This window comes from Pteropus alecto, unplaced genomic scaffold (genome assembly GCF_000325575.1).
Source record: "Pteropus alecto unplaced genomic scaffold, ASM32557v1 scaffold3, whole genome shotgun sequence".
In the NCBI taxonomy this organism is placed as follows: Eukaryota; Metazoa; Chordata; class Mammalia; order Chiroptera; family Pteropodidae; genus Pteropus; species Pteropus alecto.
Genome location: NW_006442484.1, coordinates 45,647,070 through 45,667,995, shown reverse-complemented (window position 1 = coordinate 45,667,995; position 20,926 = coordinate 45,647,070). Strand labels below are relative to the sequence as shown.

Below are 20,926 nucleotides of genomic sequence, written 5' to 3'. Positions count from 1 at the left end.
TAGCTTGGTGTTTCCATTGTTTCCTTGTCCTTGCGTTTCTGTTTTCTTTATTTCCGTTGGCTTTTGTGGGTTTTCCCTCTGGTCCTTCTTGTTCTATGTTATATACTTCAGCTCTGAATTTTTGTCGTATGGTTACCATTACAAATATGTAAAGGATAGTTGTGTATGTGTATGTATATATATACATATACACACATATGTATGTGTATGGATATATACACATATACACACATATATATAGTTGTGTGTGTGTATGTGTGTATATATATATATACATACACACACTAGTCAATAGAATTATTGACTAATAAGTTGATTTAGAATGAAATATTGCTGATACATTTTATACATATGGTAATATTATAATACATTTCAGAGTAATAGAAAAACAACTAAAAGAAGGGGATATACAGCTAGCTGACATGAAAGTCAACTAACTCGAAGGAGTCTTAGACAGTTTAAGAGAGAAATGTTTATATGGGTGTTGAAAAGTAGTGAACAGACAAGAAGTCTTAAGATAGAGTGGCTTTAGGCCATGTTTCTTCTGGACTATTGAACAAATCCATAAACCTCCTTTCACTTAATTTTCTTATCAGTAAAATGCTAATAATGAAGGCTGCCCTGTGAAAAGTGGTAGTATTGTTAACTGTAACTTACAGAAAAGAAAATTAAGGCTCAGAAGCAAGTGTTTTGCTCAATGTCACAGATAGCCTTATAACCCTTATTTTATTCTTCAAAATCCAGTTGGCTTTGTAAGGTGATGTTATTCTAAACATTGTAAAACACCCTTAATACCGAATAACTTGTTTAGTTGGGAAACAGCTTAATGATAGTAATAGTTGTATTTAAGCATGTCGAATAAAAGTAATATAGTAAAACTTTTCTTACAGGAACAACACAGGGGACAAAAGTTTAAAGAACTTTAAAGTTTAAAGGACTTTTTAGTTTAAAGAACAAAATCGCAAAGTGGTATGAATATACTCTTTTGAAATGCTTTGCCATTAAAAAGCCTTTCCAGCTTTATTTTCACTTTTAAATATGTCCTGGCTTGGAAGAAAGGATTTTTTAAAAGGTAGACTCTATCCTCAAACTGTCTAAATTAAAATTCCACATAAGTGGAGTCTAAATAATCTTTTGTAGTATTTTTAGGCAGTATTACATCATCTAAATTTTATAGTGGGTATGCTGTGTAGTGTAACTTAAAAAATGTAAATGCTTGCTTTATTTCTAGTTGTGAATTCCTTTGGACAATTGATGATTTTTATCATCGTGCCCAGTTTCTACAAGTAAAAGATGGGTGGATTATTTTCTCGATGGAGGGTAAGTTTTCTTTATAGCCTCAAAAATAAAGCTAATTGTAAAAGTCTCCTTTGTGGTGTAGAAATGAGTAGTAGTTTGATATTATCTCTGACTCTAATTATTTTTCTTTCTTACGAGTTAGTGGGGTTTTTTTTTTTTTTTTTTTTGACTTTAATAGTTCTACTTGCTATAGTGGTGTCTGATGTTTCTGTTTAACAGAATTATTTCACTCTGACTTATGAATTGTTTTTATTTCTCTGTGTATTCATGTACAAATGATTATCTTTTTTTTCTTCTCATAGTACTTTAATTTCAGTATTATTTGTACGATAGTCAAAATTAAGTATTTTATACACTACTTATGTTTTTACAGGCTATATCTTTTTGCTTAAAGCTTGTCACAAATATTTACTAAAGTCACACTAAATATGCTTTTAGGAATTATAGGATAACAAAACCTCTATAGGTTAAGCCTTCAGAGGAGATTTCTCAAATTTAGAGCTAGAAAAAAAAAATATATTGATAAATGCTCTTCTCTGATATGAAAGGAGATAATGTAGTCTAGGACAAATTATGTTGCTTATTTTTGGACCCCTTTTTACCATAATAATGGAATCTAGCAGTGGTTGGTACACAGTTTAGTTTTGAACTATTAGTGGAACTGCTTTGTTTTGAACTGGCATCGTATCGAACCTCCCCTTTAAAAACTTTTAACAGTTCTACCTGAAGATCAAATTTATCTATTCTTCCTTTGTTTTTCTTGTTAGGTCTAACCATATGAAATTGCCAATATTCGACAACTTTGACTTACATTAATAGCAATTTTATATGGTTCAACCTAATGTTAACACGTCTCGTGGGAACTACAATGAATTGATATTCATTGCCTCTTAGATCGTTGAATATGTAATTGGTAAATATTTTCTCAAATGTCGTATGAGTCATTTTTTCTGGTTTTTATTCTAGGTGGTATAAAAACCATCTTTAGCAAATAAACTCTGCTATAATGAAGTATTCTTAGATGTCATTGTAAATCTGATCTTCAGAAAAGTATTTTAGGAATTTAGAATGCAGGTAGCCTATTGATTTTGACCTCCAGAATCATAAGTGAACTTTTAGCAATAGCAAAGCAGACCATCTTCAGTCTTGAATTTTTTAATATATAATATTTTTGAAATAATCATATCTAAGAAACATTTTTTTAGAGGAAATTTTTTCTCTCTATAAAAGTATGTGCTGTTGGGATTAAGAATGGTAAAAATTGATCTATCGGTGTTGAAAGTACTTCTAGGACTAAAAAGAAGTTATTTAAACCTAAATCTTATTTATAAATAAAGAGGAATATATATTGCTTGACAACATTTGAAAAAAACAATTTTGGATCAAAATGTTATTTTATGATTATATAAATTAAGGTGTTTCTAAGTTTGCAGTAACAAGTTTTAACACTGTCTCTTATTTCTATTTCTTTAGACAAAACCTTCAACTGTAGAAGTTCTGGAAAATATAGATAAGGTATATTCTCTGGCTCTGTGGTGTTTTAATTCGTTTTAGGTGGTATGTAAATATTATTTTAGTACCTATTGTTTTGGGGACTGGATTTGGTATGGGAATTTAGAGATGATATAGAGTAAGCATGAGAACTTTAATGTTACATGATCTCAAAGAAATCCAAAGTCTATCAGTGGCTTAAGAAGACTGTTTCAGGTAATGGAGCCTGTTAGAAAGAAATTAGATCTATGGCCTGGTGTAAATCAATGTTACAGATAGGATAAAGTTGATTATAAGATAGTCTGCAACAATTTTTATTAGTCCACAAACTTCACAGCTTTTTATGCTTTCTATCATTACAACAATGGCTATTCCTTGGGAATACTGAAAATGATGAATAGATTGAAAGAATATAATATGGGTCGTTCTTAGAACTTTTATTCTTTCTTTTTATAGCCAGACTTTTTTATAGGCCTTATACAGGGAGAATTATTACTACTTTGGTTTAACAAATACTATTTGTTGTTGCCAGTTTCATACATCTGATCTTTGCTAATTCGATAGGTTAAACATAATATCTTAATTTTGCATGTAAAAAAGTGATTTGTCCAAATAGGCATTTTAATTTATTTTAACTTAATTTTTAGTTTTCTTTTTCATTATGTTCTGTTTAAAAATATTATTTTATCATGTTAAAATTTTTTGTTAACATTTTAATATCTTATGAAATTTGAGATTTACTAACATAACTTTTTCTTAACAGGAAATTCAAGCACTGGAAGAATTTAGGGAAAAAAATCAGAGACTACAAAAATTATGGGTTGGAAGATTAATTCTTTACTCCTCAATTCTCTATCTGTTTACATGTTTAATTGTATACTTGTGGTATCTTCCTGATGAATTTACAGCAAGACTGGCCATGACACTCCCATTTTTTGCTTTCCCATTGATGTAAGTAAATTATTCTTTTTGTTGAACTTTCTTCTTACTGACCAGATAGTTTTAATATAGCAGTCACTTTTTATTAGGAAATAACAATATCTTAGATTGAATAAATTTGCTTTTTTTTTTTTAGTTAGAAAATATTACTTTCAGTCTTTATTTACAATCCAACATACCTGAGGAATATGACCCAGTAACATTAGTCATAATGGCTCTATATGACAGTCTTGTGATTCTCTAATAGATTTTGATCATGCTTTCCTAGGAGTATTGGGCATTTCAGATTGTGGATATTGGCAAGTGAGGGAGGTTTTGTAAAACAAAAAGAACTGCCCCCAGTGATTCTGAATATGTTCCATTCATCCCACCTCTCTTCCCCTCTTTTTAGTCACTGCTATAAAGCAATTGGTCCTTGGTATAGAAATATTTTATAAGATAGCACATTACAGAAGGTGTGTTGTAACTGAGAATTTTGAGAGACAATTGAATAAAAAATTTGTTCATTCAGTCAACAAACATTTATGAGTAATAACTGTGTAGACATTGGATTATAATGGTGTTTGGTACACAAAAATACAAAAATTCTGACTGTAGATCTTAGACTGTATACATTAAATTAAGTAATAAGTATGATGAATATTGTGAAAGTAAAGTGCCAAATGCTATGGAGCATTTAACAGGGGCCCTTACATAGTTTGGGGTGGAGGCGGGGTCAGAGAAGGGCCTTTGTATTTATTTTCTATTGCTGCCACAAACTTAGCATCACAAACAGGCAACACACCCACATTTATTTTATCACTTACTGTTGTGTAGATCAGAAAAGGTGGTTTGACTGGGTTCTTTGCTTAGGGTCATACAGGTCTAAATCAAGGTTATCAGCTGGTCTGGGGTCTTACTTGGAGTCTCTGGGGGGAGAATCTTCTTACAGGCTCAATCAGGTTATTGGCCAACTTCTGTTGCATTTCTCTGACTTCCTATTCTGCCCTCGGTGAGAAAGCTCTGCATTTAAGGGTTTAACAGATTATGTTAGACTCACCAGGATAATCCAGGATAATCTCCCTATTTTAAAATTAACTGAGTAGTACTTAATTATTTTTGCATAGTTCTTTCACAGCAGTACTTAGATGACTGTTTGATTGTATAACCAGAGGATGAAAATCTTCAGGAAGGAGGGGGATATCTTTAGTATTCTTTCCACCACAGCCTCCCCAAGGAAGTGATGTTTGAGTTTGAGACCTAAAAGATAAGTATATATATCAAGAGTGGTGTGACATAATAGGTAGTATTTTAGGCAGAAGGAACAGCATATTTGCAAGCCCTGAGAGAGGATAGAGCCTGATAGTTTTAAAGAATTGAAAGAAGGCTGAAGACTGGATTATAGAGAAAAGTCTGGATAGTTAGGCAAGGGATATTTCTTGTGGACCTTTTAGTTCATGATAAGAATTTTAGGTTTTAATCTAAGAGTAGTAGAAAGCCATTGGAGATTTTTAAGAAGGAATATGACATGATCATATTGTTACTTTAAAAATACCATTGAGGCTGTGGTTTGGAGAATGAATTAGAGGGGAATAAGAGTGGATTTAGAGTAGCAATTCAGAAAGTTATTATAGTTGTCTAGGGGAGAAATGATTGATAGTGCTTGGTAGCAGGGAAGAGAAGCACAAAGGATGAAGAGATTTAGGAGGTAGAATTAAGGCGATATGGAGAGGTTCTTGGTGTTTAGTTGGATATGGGGTGAGGAGGAAGAATTCTATCAAGGATAAAATTCAAGTTTATGTCTTGGGAAATTTGTTTCATGGTAGTGTCATCTAAATAGGGAACAACATGAGTAGGAGCAGGTTTGGTGACCCACTGAGACTAAAATACCTGTATTTTTTTATTCAGATAAAGCTGCCAAATGGGTTGGTTAAATATTAGTATGAAGCTTAGGAGAGAAATTTGAATAGGAGATATAAATTTAGGATTTGGCAGCTTATAAATGTTTTCAAAGCCATCTTCTGTTCATTCAGTAAATATTGGGCACCTGCAATGTGTTAGATACTGGCCTAGACTCTAGTGATTGAGAAAGTAATGACAAGATCGGTGCCCTCACGGAGCTTACATTCCATTGATGTTGGACAGACAAAAAAATGAGAGACAAGTAAATAAACATAGTTAATTTAGAGAGAGATAAGTATAATGAAGAAAATAAACAGGGTAATATGATTGAGAGGACTAAGCTACTTTAGGTTGGTCCTGGAAGGTCTCTTTTGAGGAGGTGGTATTTGAGTTCAAAACTAAAGTATGAAAAAGAACCAGATTGTAAACAGTTGGAATTTATGGGATGTATGTATGTATGTATGTATGTATGTACGTATGTACGTATACACACACGCATGCACACACAGTGTATAATAGAACATATATCCATAGAGAGATATAGGAAATGATTATTTTCAAATTATTAATGGTAATTCTAGGTGGTGGAATTTTAAGTAGTTACTTTTTTCCAAATGCTTTTTGGTATTATTTGAATTTCTTACATTAGTCTGTTCTTCAGATCCTAAAAACAAAACCAAAATTCAGGAGTTGAGAGAAGATCTTTCCAAGAAGAGAGAAAAAATGCAAAGGCTGTGAAGTAGGGAAGAACATGACTTATTTGAAGGTCAAAAAGATAGGTATATCTAGAATGTGTGATGGAGAGGAAGAGTGGTACTAGGGAGCTTGCAGAATTAGGATCTAGATCATGGAGAATCATGGAGAGAAGTTTGAATTTTATTATAAGTGAAATGGGAAGCTTGTAAAGGTTTTAGTGTCATGATGGGGTTTAAGTTAAGAGGATCATGTGTGTTGCCTTATAGAGACTTGAGTTAGAGGAGGACACGAGTAGAAATGGGGAGATCAGATAGGAGGCCGTTAGAGAAGTTTAATCTAAAGATGATGATGGATTGGAGTGCCCACTGGCAGTGGAGATGAACAGATGACTTGCAAATATTTTGGAAGTAAAACAGACAACTTGATGAGAGGAAATGGGAGGTGAGGAATCAAGCGATACTTATGTTTTTTGGTTTGACAATGTGGGGGAAGGGTTTTTTCTTTGGGACTACTACAGTAAAAAACTTTTTGTATAGTCTTTAGTACAGGGCATATTTTCAAGTTGGAACTCCTGGAGCTCATAAAAATTTAACTTTGTATATAGATAAAAGAGCCAAAAATTGAGTCCATGTATATTACAAAATAACTGTCTCTGCCATTTCTTTATTTTCCTTCTCTTCTGAAATCTTGTGGAATGCTGCTTATTTCAGGTATAGTAATGGGTTTTATAATGCTGAGTCCCTTTCCCTTGTTTTGCTTTTATTTTTTTCATAAAAAGAGGGGAGAAAAGAAATTTAGAAAGGGAGTAAGTGTGAGATGAGATGTTCAGTTGATGTAAGCATCTTTAAAAACTATAAAAACTCACTTGATATCCATTTTCATGAAGAATTGATTTTCTGATTATAAGTGATTTGTGTCTAGTACAAAAGAATGTCTGACTACTGTGCTTATTTTAATGGCTATCCACAAATCGTGAGCTACTGGATCTGCTCTTATGATTCAGATTTTTTTTTTTCTTTTGGAGAAAAACATCATTTAAAATGCTTTCAAAATGTATGTTATTTCTTCAGTTTAATCATTCTATTTTGAGTATGAAGCTGTATTGTCCTTACTGTGTCCTTCTGCCTGTTCTGCATCACCTGTGTCTAGTATGTCTTGGCTTGTTAAGCTTCAGAGCCATTTCTCACTTTGTCTTATTCACATCTGTGACCTGGTTCTCAACTGCTGCAGCTTCTGTTTCAGTGAGCTTTTCACTTTTGGAAACATAAACCAGTTATCTAACAAAGAATAGAATTGTTCTTCTGATTGATGACAATCAAAAAAGCATGAAATAAAATACAATAACGTGAAAGTAGATGTTGTGGTAGATAGAGGGAGGACTTACCACAGGACATACTCTTTTGTGTGTTATGTGAGCTATTGCCCAAGCTTGTCCCTGGACTATTTTCCTTTGGAAACAAAAGTTTTGAGGCCAGGACCACAGTTTACTTAAAGAAATAGAGACAGAAGGAGCAATAAAATGCATTACTTCACTCATTACTGTCTACATTGATTACAAAGTTTAGAAATCTACCTGATAACTGCAAAAAGTATCTGCTATCTCTGCAGTCCAAATTTCCCAAATGCTTTTACTGGACAGTGAGGTCATGGATTCAGGGCTAAGCATATATTGCATAATCACAACTATTCCAAAATTATCTTGTAGTAGACTGTCAGTACTCTATATGTTTTGAGATTTTATTATATCTTCTTTTCAGGATGTAATATGGAGGAACTTGGTGTGATTTTAGCCTATTTTTCTGCCTTTCAGATTGAATAATATATTTATATATCTCTGATCTTTTCAGCTCTTACCGAAACTGAAAATACAACATAAACGATGAACTTATTTCATAGGAGTCATTAAGGCTATGCTCCTTAGTGAGGGAAGGTTTGAGTTACAGTTAAAATTTTGTATTTCTGCATTATGCAGGCAGATATGCATTACTTTGAGAGTTAGTTCATTATCTGAGTGAAAAATAATTAAGCTTTATCTCTGCCTTAAAGAACTCTTTAAGCAATCTTATAGACTTTTATTCCTGGATACCTTATTCTTACAGATCATAACTTTCTAGAAATTCCATTTGCTGTAAGGCCATTTCAGAGACCAATTAGCATAAAATGTTGACCTTCCCAGAAGATTTGGTCATATTTTTCCTCATTATTTTATTTTTATTTTTATTTTTGCACCTCTTAAAATTGGTTATGGGGGAAAATTTTAAGCAAGAGAACTGAGGAAGGTGGTCCTGGCCGGGTTTCTCACATTTTCTCATTTTCTACTTAAATTGAAAGCCGTTTGAGGGTAGGGCTTTGGTTTTAACAATTTTTATGCCTCATTCACACTCCTCCTCCCACTAGCTGTTAATAGATATTTCCTCAATCCAGCTAGAAGGTTGACAAACATAATTTGTAGCCTTTTGAAGATAGTTAAACATTTGTTTCATGACACTCTAATAAGAATACAAAGTATCACTCATCAACTGTAGTTGGCTCTAGCTCTAAAGGAGAAGGTATCTGTTTCCTGATATTTACTCAAGAGAATACAGTTGATTCTTCAGTGGGGGAGAGGGGGTTGGGGCAATGACCCCCTGAATAGTCAAAAATCCTCATATAACTTCTGACTCCCCAAAATCTTAACTATGAATAGCCTACTGTTAACGAGAAGCCTTACCGATAACAAACTGTTGACTAACACATATTTTCTATCTTATATGTATTATATACTGTATTCTTATAATAAAGTAAACTGGAGAAAATAAAATGTTATTAAAATCATAAGGAAGAGGAAATACATTTATTGAAAAAAATCCACATGTAAGTGGAGCTGAGCAGTTCAAATCTGTGTTGTTCACAGATCAACTGTATTTACTTTGGTAGATAAGAAAATCATTTTGCAAGTATTCCTTTTGCAATATCGATAGATATTCACTTGATAGAATTTTGTACTTAATGAATTATGTACTGAGACATAATTAAGAGACACATTCTATTCTTGGATGGGAAGACTCAATATTGTAATGAATTCAATTCTCCCCGAATTAATCTAAAAATGTGATCACAATAAAAATACCGACAATATGTTTAAAATCTTGGTGTACTTATTCTATAATTTTTAATGGAAAAATAAGCACGTATGAATAGTCTTGAAAAGTCTAAAAAAGGAGAAGAATGAGAAACAGTTCTACCAGGCATCAAATGCATTACAAAAATTAATTAAAAGTTTGGTACAGTATGTAAATAGAAACACAGACCAAAGAAAGAGACGTGAGAATCAAGAAATAAATCCCCAAAGGAATTTTTATATATGGTTTTTATATATGATAGAAATGACATTTCAAATAATTGGGGAGAAATGGTGTTGTTATATCCAAAAATAAATCAACAAACAAATAACTAGACTGATAAATAGATAAAAAAGGAAAGCTCGATTCCTGCTTTATTTTACCAAAATAAATAATCATTATTAGTTTGTCTGAATGTGAAGGTTATTCTTGATAAGCTGTTGATGATTAAATGAATGGACGAAATAGTCAACATAGTTATAAGTATTGAGACCTGTATATCTTTTTTTTAGCTTTATATAGTATTTAAATCTCATCTGAAAACATTTTAATAAATTAAATAAGGCTTATATGGTTGTTGGAAAGAGAGTACTTAAGTTTGACAAAAAGGATGAATAATTTCTCTTTAAGCTCTGCCTTGTTTGTGTCATTGTTGGAACTTAACTGAGAAGTTTCTGCCTGTAGCATGTATACTGTTTTCATTGTTCTAAACATGGGTTTTAGGCTTTATGCTTTGAGAAGTTTATCTTGCTACTTCTTTATGAGATAAAGTTTTCCTTTTCTGCTTCTAGTCTTTGGAGACTCTGAATGATCTTCATTGCTTTTGGGAGCCCTTTCACATATTTTGAGGGTTGGGTTTTAGCTACATCTTAATTGTACCAGAAAAGGAATTCGTGGTTTTCTTTTTGTTCTTCTTGTTTGGGTGATTTCTAAGAGAGGAGGTGGGAAAGGAGATTATACTACTATTCTCAAAGTAGGTGTCAGTAATAGTATCCTTAATATCTTCACAAAATATGTTGCCATAGTTTCATACATCATATTTAATTATTGGGAGGGCAAAACCTTTGTTGGGATAACTAAAACACAGATTCTTGAAGTAGTTTAATTCTTTTTCTAAATTTTATTTTAAAAATACAAAAAAATTATTTAATTTATCCTTAAAGTATAACTCATGTTCTACCTTTTCAAGTCTTGAAGACTTGACGAATAGAACTTTGTGTTGTTTTATAGCTCATTTTCTTCTATCTGTAGTTCTGATAAAAACCAAAAGAATTTATTGTCCATAAAGGGAGATTAATGAATTTTATTTTGAAGTAATGGAGTGTATTTCAATTCTCGTAGTTTTTACACTTTTGACGATTATATATGCTTTTAAAAGTATCTACTCATTTAAGAAAATTTACTGATTTCCTACAGAATTCCAGTCATTATCTCTGCACTTCCTTTTCTTGTGTTTTATTTTCTTTCTTTTTACTTTTTTTTTCTCTCTAAATCATCTCTCTTAACTTGCCATTGTTTCCGTGGCTTTGTATTGGAGAAATAGTAAGACTTCTACTGTTGTAGGATCCTTGAGGGTTATGAGCAGATTGTTAAGCTCTTCTCTCATCTACCTTCCCTTGATAAGGACAATGCTCAGGGTCTTTTTTAGTGCTTAGGTAGTTGTCCAAGTACCATGTAGGAATCTGGTTATTTGGTGTTTTCACATAAAAATAAATTATAACAATATATAAGGCATGTATTAGTTATCTATTGCTGTGTAACAAATTGCCCAAAATTTAGTAGCTTAAACCAACAAATGTTTATTTTCTCTCACAGTTCTTGAGGGGCAGGAATGTGGGAGCAGCTTAGTTGGGCGATTCTGGCTCAGGATCTTTTATTCATATGTAAATTGCAGTTAAGCTCTTGGCTGGGGCTGTAGTCATCTCAAGGTTTAACTAAGGCTGGAGAATTTACATTTAAGCTCACATGTAGTTGTTAGCAGGCCTCAACTTCTCATTGGCTGTTTGCCAGAGACCTATGTTCCTTGCCACATGTGCCTTTCTATAGAGTTCCCTGAATATTCTCATGTCATAGCAGCTGGCTTCTCTCAGAATGAGTAATCCAAGAGAGAGAGATAGTGAGTGGAAGAAGAGGCCCATGATGGAAGCTATAGTGTTTTATAACCTAATCTTGAAGTGACATATTATTACTTATGGCATATGCTATTGGTCACACAGACCAACACTAGTAAGAGAGGACTTGACAAAGGTGTGAATACCGACAGAGTTCACTGGTGACTACCTTGTAGGCCAACTCCCAAGAATAGCAATATTTTAGAGTATTGAACTAATTTTTATATTTATTACCTGAATTTGTATTCAGATAGTTCTATTATAAAATGATGAATAATGTTTGTGTTCTTATTCTGCCATGTTCTATGGAGAAAGAGGTATTTTGCTATATTTGCCTTGAATTTAAAAGAACCTTGACAAGTTTGTAATTAGGATCATTCTTTGATTTTCTTTTTAATTCTTTTAATGTCAGTCGATGTCTTATTAATGCAAGGCTTAAACAATTATCCTCAAAAAATCTTTGGAAGGAGGTGTTTAGCTAAATTTACTTATCAAGTATTTATTAGAAGGTAAGATTTTTTTTTTCCTCCTCCAGATAGCTTATTCTATTTAGTGGAGAAGATCCCTCAAATATTAATAGGGAAGGAGTAGAAACTTACATTTGTATAATGCTTTAGATTTGTAAAACATGCTTTTTCCTTAATGCATGGGAATAGACAAATCTTTGGAGTTGATGCTTACTTAGTAAGAAGGGATTCTACAATTTGTTCTTAATCTTTTGTGGAGTTCATTGACACCTTTGAGAATAATGAAAGCAGTGTTCTCTATAAAGAAATGCATTTATGAACACAAAGGCAATTTTGAGATTTAGAAGACCCTCGGAAGGTTCATGGATTTTAGATTGAGAACTCCTTCTTTGAAAGCACAGGTAGACTGATGGTCTCTGAAAGGAGTACTTTTTGATTTTCAACATATAAAAGGAAACAGTGTACCTGACTCTAATTGGAAATGTGTATTTGTTTTCATTTTATATGGCTCATAATTTACATATCCTAATGATGGTTTCTGTTTCTGAATTTTGCTTCCTCTGTAGCATCTGGAGCATAAGAACAGTGCTTATTTTCTTCTTTTCCAAGAGAACAGAAAGAAATAGTAAGTTTAATATCTGAGTTTGTATAAATGCATTTTAAAAAAACCATTTTATAGTGCATTGGCTTGTAATTGAATGGTAGGTTGTGAAATGGTATATTGAAATGACTATGTAATTTTGTAAATATTGAAGAATTGTTTACTGTAAAGCATAAGAAAGGTTATGAATGATCAAGATGATTCTATTTTTTACTTGTTATTTCTGCCTTGTTTTTAAAGAATTATTTACACGAAACAATTCATTTCTTTAAATCAAGAGAAATTATATTTGTTAAATTCATCTTAATAGAAAACTTACGTTATTATAGAGTAATGTGATAGTTGTATATCATTTGATTTATTTTAATTGCACCATTTTCTTTAACCTCGCAGCCTCTAGGCCTTTGTTTTTATTGAAATATGTAAATTATGATAAAATCTTCTGTATTCTGTGTCTATACAGCTTTTAAAGATTTTTAGGTCTTAAAACTATGAGCTATAATTAACCAAAGATAGGCAAATTTCATTTGAAATGAACTTTATATGTGACATATTTTTTTCTTTTCTTGTTTTAACTTTTCATTATAGAAAATTTCAAACCTGTACAGAAGTAGACTGAATAGTATAATGAACCCTCATATACCTATCACACAACCTAAACAATTATCAACTCATGGTCAATCTCGTTTCATTTTTACCCCCACTAAACTTCTCCATCTCCTGTATTATTTTGAAGTATATCCCAAATGTATCCATAATAGACTTTTAAAAAAATTAACACAATATATTATAATACCTAAACATTTTTTTTAAAAATCCCAAAGTTACTCAGTTAATAACATTTTATAACTTTCAGGTGTACAACATTCTAATTAGATAATCTGTATACATTATAGAATGCTTACTACCACTAGTCTGGTTTCCGTTCATCATCTTATATTTATTTGATTCCCTTTACCCATTTTTGCCCTCTCTCTACCCCTCTTGCCTTTGGTAACCACCAATTCGTTGTCTGTATCTATGAGTTTGTTTTGTTAGTTTATTTGTTTCTTTAAAAAGAATTCTTAATGCCATAAAATATTACATATAAAAATATTAAATTTCCAATTATCTTATAAATATCATTTACTTTAAAAATATCTTGATTGATTGGCTCAGGATCCAAATAATGGTCACAGATATATTACTTTCAAACTGTCCTCCTTGCTCATGACTTCTACTGAGTTTAGGCTCTGTGGTCTAGTCCAATGATGATTTTTTGCAGACTCCCTTGACTCCTTTGCCTTCTTTCCCGGCCTACTTGTCTGGCAAACTATACCTTGCTCAAATACAATTATATATTGTATAATCGACAGGCTAACCTCTATCCTGGTTAAAAATATTTATATGCTTAATCTATGCCTGTATTAGAAAAGCTAAATTTGTTAGAGGAACATCATACAACATGGTGACCAGACATATTTAATTTTATTTTTATTCTTTTCTTCTTCAAAGGGTGGGATCAAAGAGGGATTTCAGGAAGACACATGGATTCTTTAGAGATGAGGGAGGAAAAATGAGGGGGCAGGTAAACTACTTGGGAAAGGCTGGGAGCAACGACCATGGGAGTGGAAAGAAAGAGACTGATTGCTAGAGTGAACTCCCTATGCTACATGTAAACTAAACAGACTTCACTTACTTCTGGACTTGTCAAACACAGAGTAGAGAATCATCTCACAGGAAGAACTTGCCAATAGCCACGTGGATCCAGCTCAAATTCAGAGTTAATCTAGGGCAGCTCCATTCAGTCAACTTTCTGCCATGACGGAAAGATTCTAGATCTGTGCTGTCTGGTATGGTAGCCACTAACTACATATAGCTCTTGAGCACTTTAAATATGTCAAGTGAAACTGAGAATCTGCTTTTGAAATGTTTATTTCATTTAACTAATTTAAAATTAAATATGACCAGAATTATTTTAAAATATCTATAATTGCAAATACCAAATGTCCACCTGAAACTGCTGCACAGCCCTATTTTATAGTTCCCTAGTAAATTCACTTTATTCTCTTTGAGAGCATTGTTTGAGATTGTATTTCTTTTTTATTTAAATAATTTTTTAATTTTTCAATAACAATTTGCATATAAAATTAGTTTCAGGTGTACAACATAGTGATTTGACAGTTATATAAGGTATGAAATAGTCACCTCGATAAATCTGGTACCCATCTGACACCATACATAATTATTACAATATTATTGACTGTATTCTTTATGCTATACTTTAAATCCCCATGACTATTTTGTAACTACTAATTTGAACTTCTTACTTCCTTCCCCTTTTTCATGCCCCCACCCCAACCCTCCTCTCATCCTGGCAACCTGTTCTCTGTATCTATGAGTTTGTTTCTGTTTTGTTTATTCATTTATTTTGTTCTTTAGATTCCACATGTAAGTGAAATCATATGGCATTTGTCTTTCTCTGTCTGACTTTCTCCATTCAGTACAATACCATCTAGGTCCATTCATGTTGTTGCAGATGGCAAGATTTCATTCATTTTTGGCTGAGTAATATTCCTTTGTATATATGTACCACCTCTTCTTTATCCATTTATCCATTGATGGACACCCAGGTTGCCTCCATATCTTGGCTATTGTAAATAATGCTTCAATGAACATATGGATGCACATGTCTCTTTGAGGTAGTGTTTTGGGTTTCTTCGTTTAAATATCCAGTGGGATTACTGAGTCCTTCTTTGTTTCTCGTTAAAGTCTTTGTTTCAAAGTCTATTTTGTCTGGTATAAGTATTCCTACCCCAGCTTTTTTGTTTGTTTCTATTTTCATGAAACATCTTTTTCCATCCCTTTACTTTCAGTCTGTATGTGTCTTTTGATATGAAGTGAGTCTCTTGTAAGCAGCATATGTAAGGGTCTCATTTTCTTATCCATTTAGCCACCCTATCTTTTGAATGGAACATTTAATTCAATTATATTTAAAGTAATTGTTGCTAGATATGCAATTCTTACCATTTTTTTATTGATATTTTTGATCCTCTTCCTCTTTTCCTTTTCCTCTTCTCCCTTCCCTTTCTTTCCTCTCCTCCTCTTCCTTCTTCTATTTGTCCCTCTAACATTTCTTGTAATACTGGTTTGGTGTTGATGAACTCCTTTAGCTTTTTCTTGTCTGGGAAGCTCTTTATCTCTCCTTCGATTCTAAATGTTAGCTTTGCTGGTTATAGGCCCTTGGTTTTCATCACTTTAAATATCTCATGCCAATCTCTTGTGGCCTGCAAAGTTTCTGTTAAGAAATCAGTTGACAGTCTTATGGGAGCTCTCTCGTAGGTAATTAATTGCTTTTCTCTTGCTGCTTTTAAGATTCTCTTTCTCTTTAACCTCTGACATTTTAATTATGATGTGTATTGGTGTGGGCCTCTTTGAGTTCATCTTGTTTGGGACTCTTTGTGCTTCCTGGGCTTGTACGTCTATTTCCTTCACCAGATTAGAGAAGTTTTCCATTGTTAGTTCTTCAAATAGGTTTTCAGTTCCTTGGTTTCTCCCTTCTCCTTCTGGTACTTCTCTTATGCAAATTTTGGTATGCTTGATGTTGTCCCATAAACTATCCTATTTTGGGATTCTTTTTTTTTTTGTCATCTTGTTGTTCGGATTGGATGTTTTCTGCCAGTTTATCTTCCAAACTGCTGATTTCAATTCTCTGCTTCATTTAATCTGCTGTGTTTATTTCTATGTATTAGGTAGGACTACTATGTCTCCTGGTCTTAGTAGAGTGGCCTTATGTAGTTGGCGTCCTGTCGGGCCCAGTGGCACTGTCTCCCTGTTCGCCTGAGCCAGGTTTCCAGGTATGCTCCTTTTATGGGTTGTGTCTGCCCTCTTGTTGTATTCGAGCCTTGGTTGCTGTTTGCACATCAATGGGAGGGATTGACCCATGGGGTAATTGGTTGTGTGGGCTGGCTGGTGACTACAGTAGAGGAGCTATTGTGTAGGGCTGACCCTATGGAGTAAGATTCACTTTAGCAGGACACTGGTCCCTGCCCGGTCTGCCCTTTGGGTGTGTCATCCTCAGATACTGCCCTGGTTGGTGCTCTGGCTTGGTCTGAAGCCAACCACAAGCATGCGGCTCCAGGGCCTCCTGGGAGGGGCCCTGCCACAGGTCAAGTTCAGCTGCAAGCCTATGCCCTGCTCAGGACCACCTGGCATGAGCCGCTAGCAATCTATGATAGCTGCCACCTAAGCTGGGCTTGGAAATGTCTCGAGAGTCCAAGCTATAAACCAAGGCTGGCTGCCACTAGTGTTGGATTTAGGGCTGCTCAGCTAGTGATAAGGGACATACTGAGACCAGATGCTACTTGTTTGAGTTTTGCGAACTTTTGAGAGATTTTAGGAAAGGCTGTACCATGGGCCAAGACAGGCTATTTGTATGGAAATGCCACTGGATTTGGTTTGGGTGGGCCCACAAGTTGGGTAGGGCAGCGTTTTAGGAAATCACCAGGACAGGACAACCATCTTAGCTAGGTTGGTGGAGACTCTGATATGGTGGCGTCCTGTCTCTGCATGCTGGGAGGGAGGAGGGCTCAACAAAGAAACAATGGATTTTGCCAGCACTTCTGTCTGGGAAGAAGCTGCCCCTCAGCCCTCTCCCTGAAGCCAGACAATTCAGGTCCTCCCTGTATGTCCCTGGAGCCTTTGGAGATGCTGCCCTATCATTGGAGCTTTGAGTGAGTCTGTCAATGAATCAGTCTGCATGCAGGCCCTTTAAGAGGGGCACTTGGGACTCTAGCAGCCCTCTCTTTCACTCTGCTACAATCTTCACTGGCTTTCATAGCCAGACATTGTGGGGACTTCTCTTCCCAGCGCTGGAACCTGAGCTTGGGAGCTTGGTGTGGGGCTGGGACCCCTTGCTCCTCCAGGGGAACCTCTGCAGCTGAGAAACCCTCCCGAGTTTTTAACTGCCAAATGCAGGTATGAGACTAGCCTGTTCTGTGTCTCTGCCCCTCCTTCTATTTTCGAGATGGCATCTTTCGTTGTCCTTAGTTGTAGGACCTCTGTTCAGCTAGACTTCAGGTGATTCTCAATAATAGTTGTTTTATAGTTTAGTTGTAATTTTGATGTGGTTGTGAGAGGAGGCATGTATAGCAGTTAATCTATATATAGGCATATATAGAGTAGTCTGCCATCTTGACCAGAAATCTGTGAGGTTGTATTTCTCAAATTAGTAATACCTCCCTACCAAAAACCAAAAACCAAAAACCAAACCAAAATAAAACCAACCAATCAAATAAAAATTCAGAAGCCACAAACAAACAAAACCCCACAGTCTACCTGGCAACTCGTACCTGATAGTCTCATTTTATGGAGAAAAATAGATGTAAACAAATGGGAGCTACTTTTGCCACCAAATATATCGAGTTAGCCCCATCTGTAATTCAGTATGTTATCTTCATGGTATTCTGGAAGACTGACTTGGATCCTATCTATGGCTAAGCCCTCCATTTATGCTGTAGATTCTGAATACTCTGGCCATCTCAAGAACTCTGCTCTTGCAGTTATCCTTTCCTGGAATTATCCTCTCTTTTGTGTTATCTGTTTCTATTGTATTGTCCCTATTGGAATATAATCCTGACTTAATACAATCATCTGGGGGGAAAAACCATATCTTGACTTCATATTCCCTTTAATCTAATATATATTTCTCCCCTTTAATCTAATATATATTTCAAAGTCCTACCATCTTTACCTCCAAAAATATCTTGAATCTGACCACTTCTAACCTTCTTTATTACTACTTCTGTTCTAATTCAGGTCAGTATCATTTCATGCTTGCACTACTGCAATGACTTTCTAACTAGTCTATTTTTAAGGTATAAATCAGATCTTGGGGCTCTTCTGCTTAAAATTCTCCAGTAGTATCCCATTGCAACCAGAGTAAAATCTGAATTCTTACCCAATTCTCTGGCCTTTGTCATTTTTCTAACTTCACCTCCTTCTATTCTTCTTTTTTCACTTTTGCTCCAGCCACACTGCCCATATTTTTTTCCTACCAATAAGTTTAAATTCTCTGAACCTTAGTTTCTTAATTTATAAAATGGAAACGAGTATTTATTTTGGCAGGACTATTACAGGTATTAAACAAAACTATATGTGAAAGCATGTAAGTGCTGAAAGTGTTATACACATTTGGGCTGATGGTACTAATTTTTTTTTCAATCATTTTTAAAAATTTTCTTGCCTTTAAATTTTTTCTTGCCTTAATGGGTTAGACCCAGAATAATATTGAATTGAAGTGGAGATAGCAAGTATTTTTGTCTTGTTCCTGATTAACCATTAAGTGTGATGTTTGATACGGTCTTAAAAGATATTGATACTTTTTATTAGATTAAAGAAATTAAGCTTATGGTATTGTTTCCAGTGATATTTAGTAATATAGTAGCTGCTGGGAGGATAGGAAGAAGTTTAAAACAAATATGCTCTCTGACTTCATGGAACTAATAAAATAGTTAAAAATATATAAGAAACCTTATTTTAAAAGTCCTTGGAAACAATTCTCTAAGGAAATCAAACGTATGAATATTTTAACTTACAAATAGGCATATCAGGACTTGGTTAATATGTAAAAGAATTTTTGCTTAAAAATTTACTTTAAGGATCCTTTCAAAAATTTTTACTAATTCATTTGATTAGGTAGTACATGTACATTTAAAATAGCCATCATAAAAGATTGTCTTGTCTTATACATTTTTCTTTTAAAGCATATCAGGTACTATATATATATATATATATGTATGCATATATATACACACACATGTACATACACATATATGCCTGAAGTTATTGGTTGTATCCTTGCTTTTTGTTCTTTATTAGTTTTATTTTCTTTGTTTTACAAGTAAAGCCTATTATATACTAAGGATTTGCAAACAAAAGCCTATGAACCAAGTCCTGCCTACCACCTTGTACAGCTCATGATGTAAGAATGGCTTTCACATTTTTAAATAATTGAAAAAATTCAAAAGAACAGTATTTTGTGATATATTAAATTTGTATGGAATTCAAATTATTGTTTTTATTGGAACACAGCCATGCCCATTCATTTATGTGTTATCTAGCGGCATTCATTATATAATGACAGAGTTGAGTTGTGACAGTCTGTATGTGGTGCTCTCAACACTTCAGATTGTTGCAGGATGCACAAAAAATCAGTGATGTAGTTTTAACTTGACAGCATTTCAAGTGCCACCTGTATTGCTTTATTGTGACAATTTTATTTTATTTTTTTGCCTAGTGCATACTTATTATTTAAGAACCAGAAAAGAAAATTGGACTTTAAATGTTGCACTTTTAGAGTACAATGGAATGTAGACTTTTGTTATCAAAACACAAAGCATTAATTTTTAATTAAAAAAACCCCCCCAAAAGGCAAATCATTGTGTTCATTATGCAATGACATATAGTTGTGCTAAAAGAATAAAATAAACATTGACATTACCACATTAAGTACTCATCATGATATTTCTAACTCACAGAAAAGCAATGGTCAGTAAAATTAGAATATTAAATATGGAATATCTCTTCATAGCAGAATTTCTTCATAAAAATAGTGAAAATATAACTAGTTAAATGTTTTTAGATAAAAACTAGAAACCTAAAATAAATTTATAAAGCAGACATTGACAATATTTCTAGAGAAAAAATAGAAACTTAAGGTACATTTGTAAATCAGACATTGACATTCATAAGTGATAATTTTTGAAATGATTCTTCATATTACACACACTATGGTAACCTAAACAAACAGGCAAATCTTAGAAAAGTTTAATTTTGAAAAGTTTGGTATCCCCTTTCTTTCCAAGTCCCCCTTCAGGTATATACTTTCGATTTTCAAAAGGTTTTCTTTATTAGTGCTCAATTTCTTGAAGGTTGAATAACTTAATAAAATATATTATGTATTTATTTCCTTATAAACAATGAGAACATTTTTATTACCAATGTATACAAAGAGATTTGGTATTAATTTTGTAAATTTGGGTGGGATTTTGAAAGGAAAGAAAAATAATAGTGATGTTTCTGCAAATATTTTTAAAAATATATGTTCTTAAATTTGGAAAGGTGTTATATTCTATGTAAAAACCATTTTTCCCTACTTAGCTTGTGATGTATAATATAGGCAAAAATATGAACTATATATGGGTAAAGATTGAGATAATTTCTATCTGTACACATTGGTGAGAAATCTTAAAATGAGAACATTTTCTTGCGATTGGTTGCTTAATGTATATCATTTGGCATAATTTTTTCTTATACCTAAGTAATTTAATATCTGATTTAACTTTGATTTGAATCATGTTT

The 20,926-nt window shown here is 33.4% G+C and overlaps 1 protein-coding gene across 4 annotated transcripts in view; it reads left to right on the top strand.

Annotated features, from left to right (window-relative positions):
- Window positions 1–20,926, top strand: part of LNPK (lunapark, ER junction formation factor) — a 61,549-nt gene that overhangs the window by 4,484 nt on the left and 36,139 nt on the right. For 2 of the 4 annotated variants that reach the window (XM_006921225.3, XM_025039366.1), the window contains exons 2-5: window positions 1,232–1,320; window positions 2,773–2,814; window positions 3,554–3,741; window positions 12,552–12,610. In XM_006921225.3, coding sequence (XP_006921287.1) covers window positions 1,294–1,320; window positions 2,773–2,814; window positions 3,554–3,741; window positions 12,552–12,610 — 316 coding nt within the window. In that variant the 5' untranslated portion in view covers window positions 1,232–1,293. Of the gene's footprint in view, window positions 1–1,231; window positions 1,324–2,770; window positions 2,815–3,553; window positions 3,742–12,551; window positions 12,611–16,333; window positions 16,423–20,926 lie in introns of those variants that run through there. The other 2 variants (XM_015596744.2, XM_025039367.1) reach the window with 2 other exon arrangements.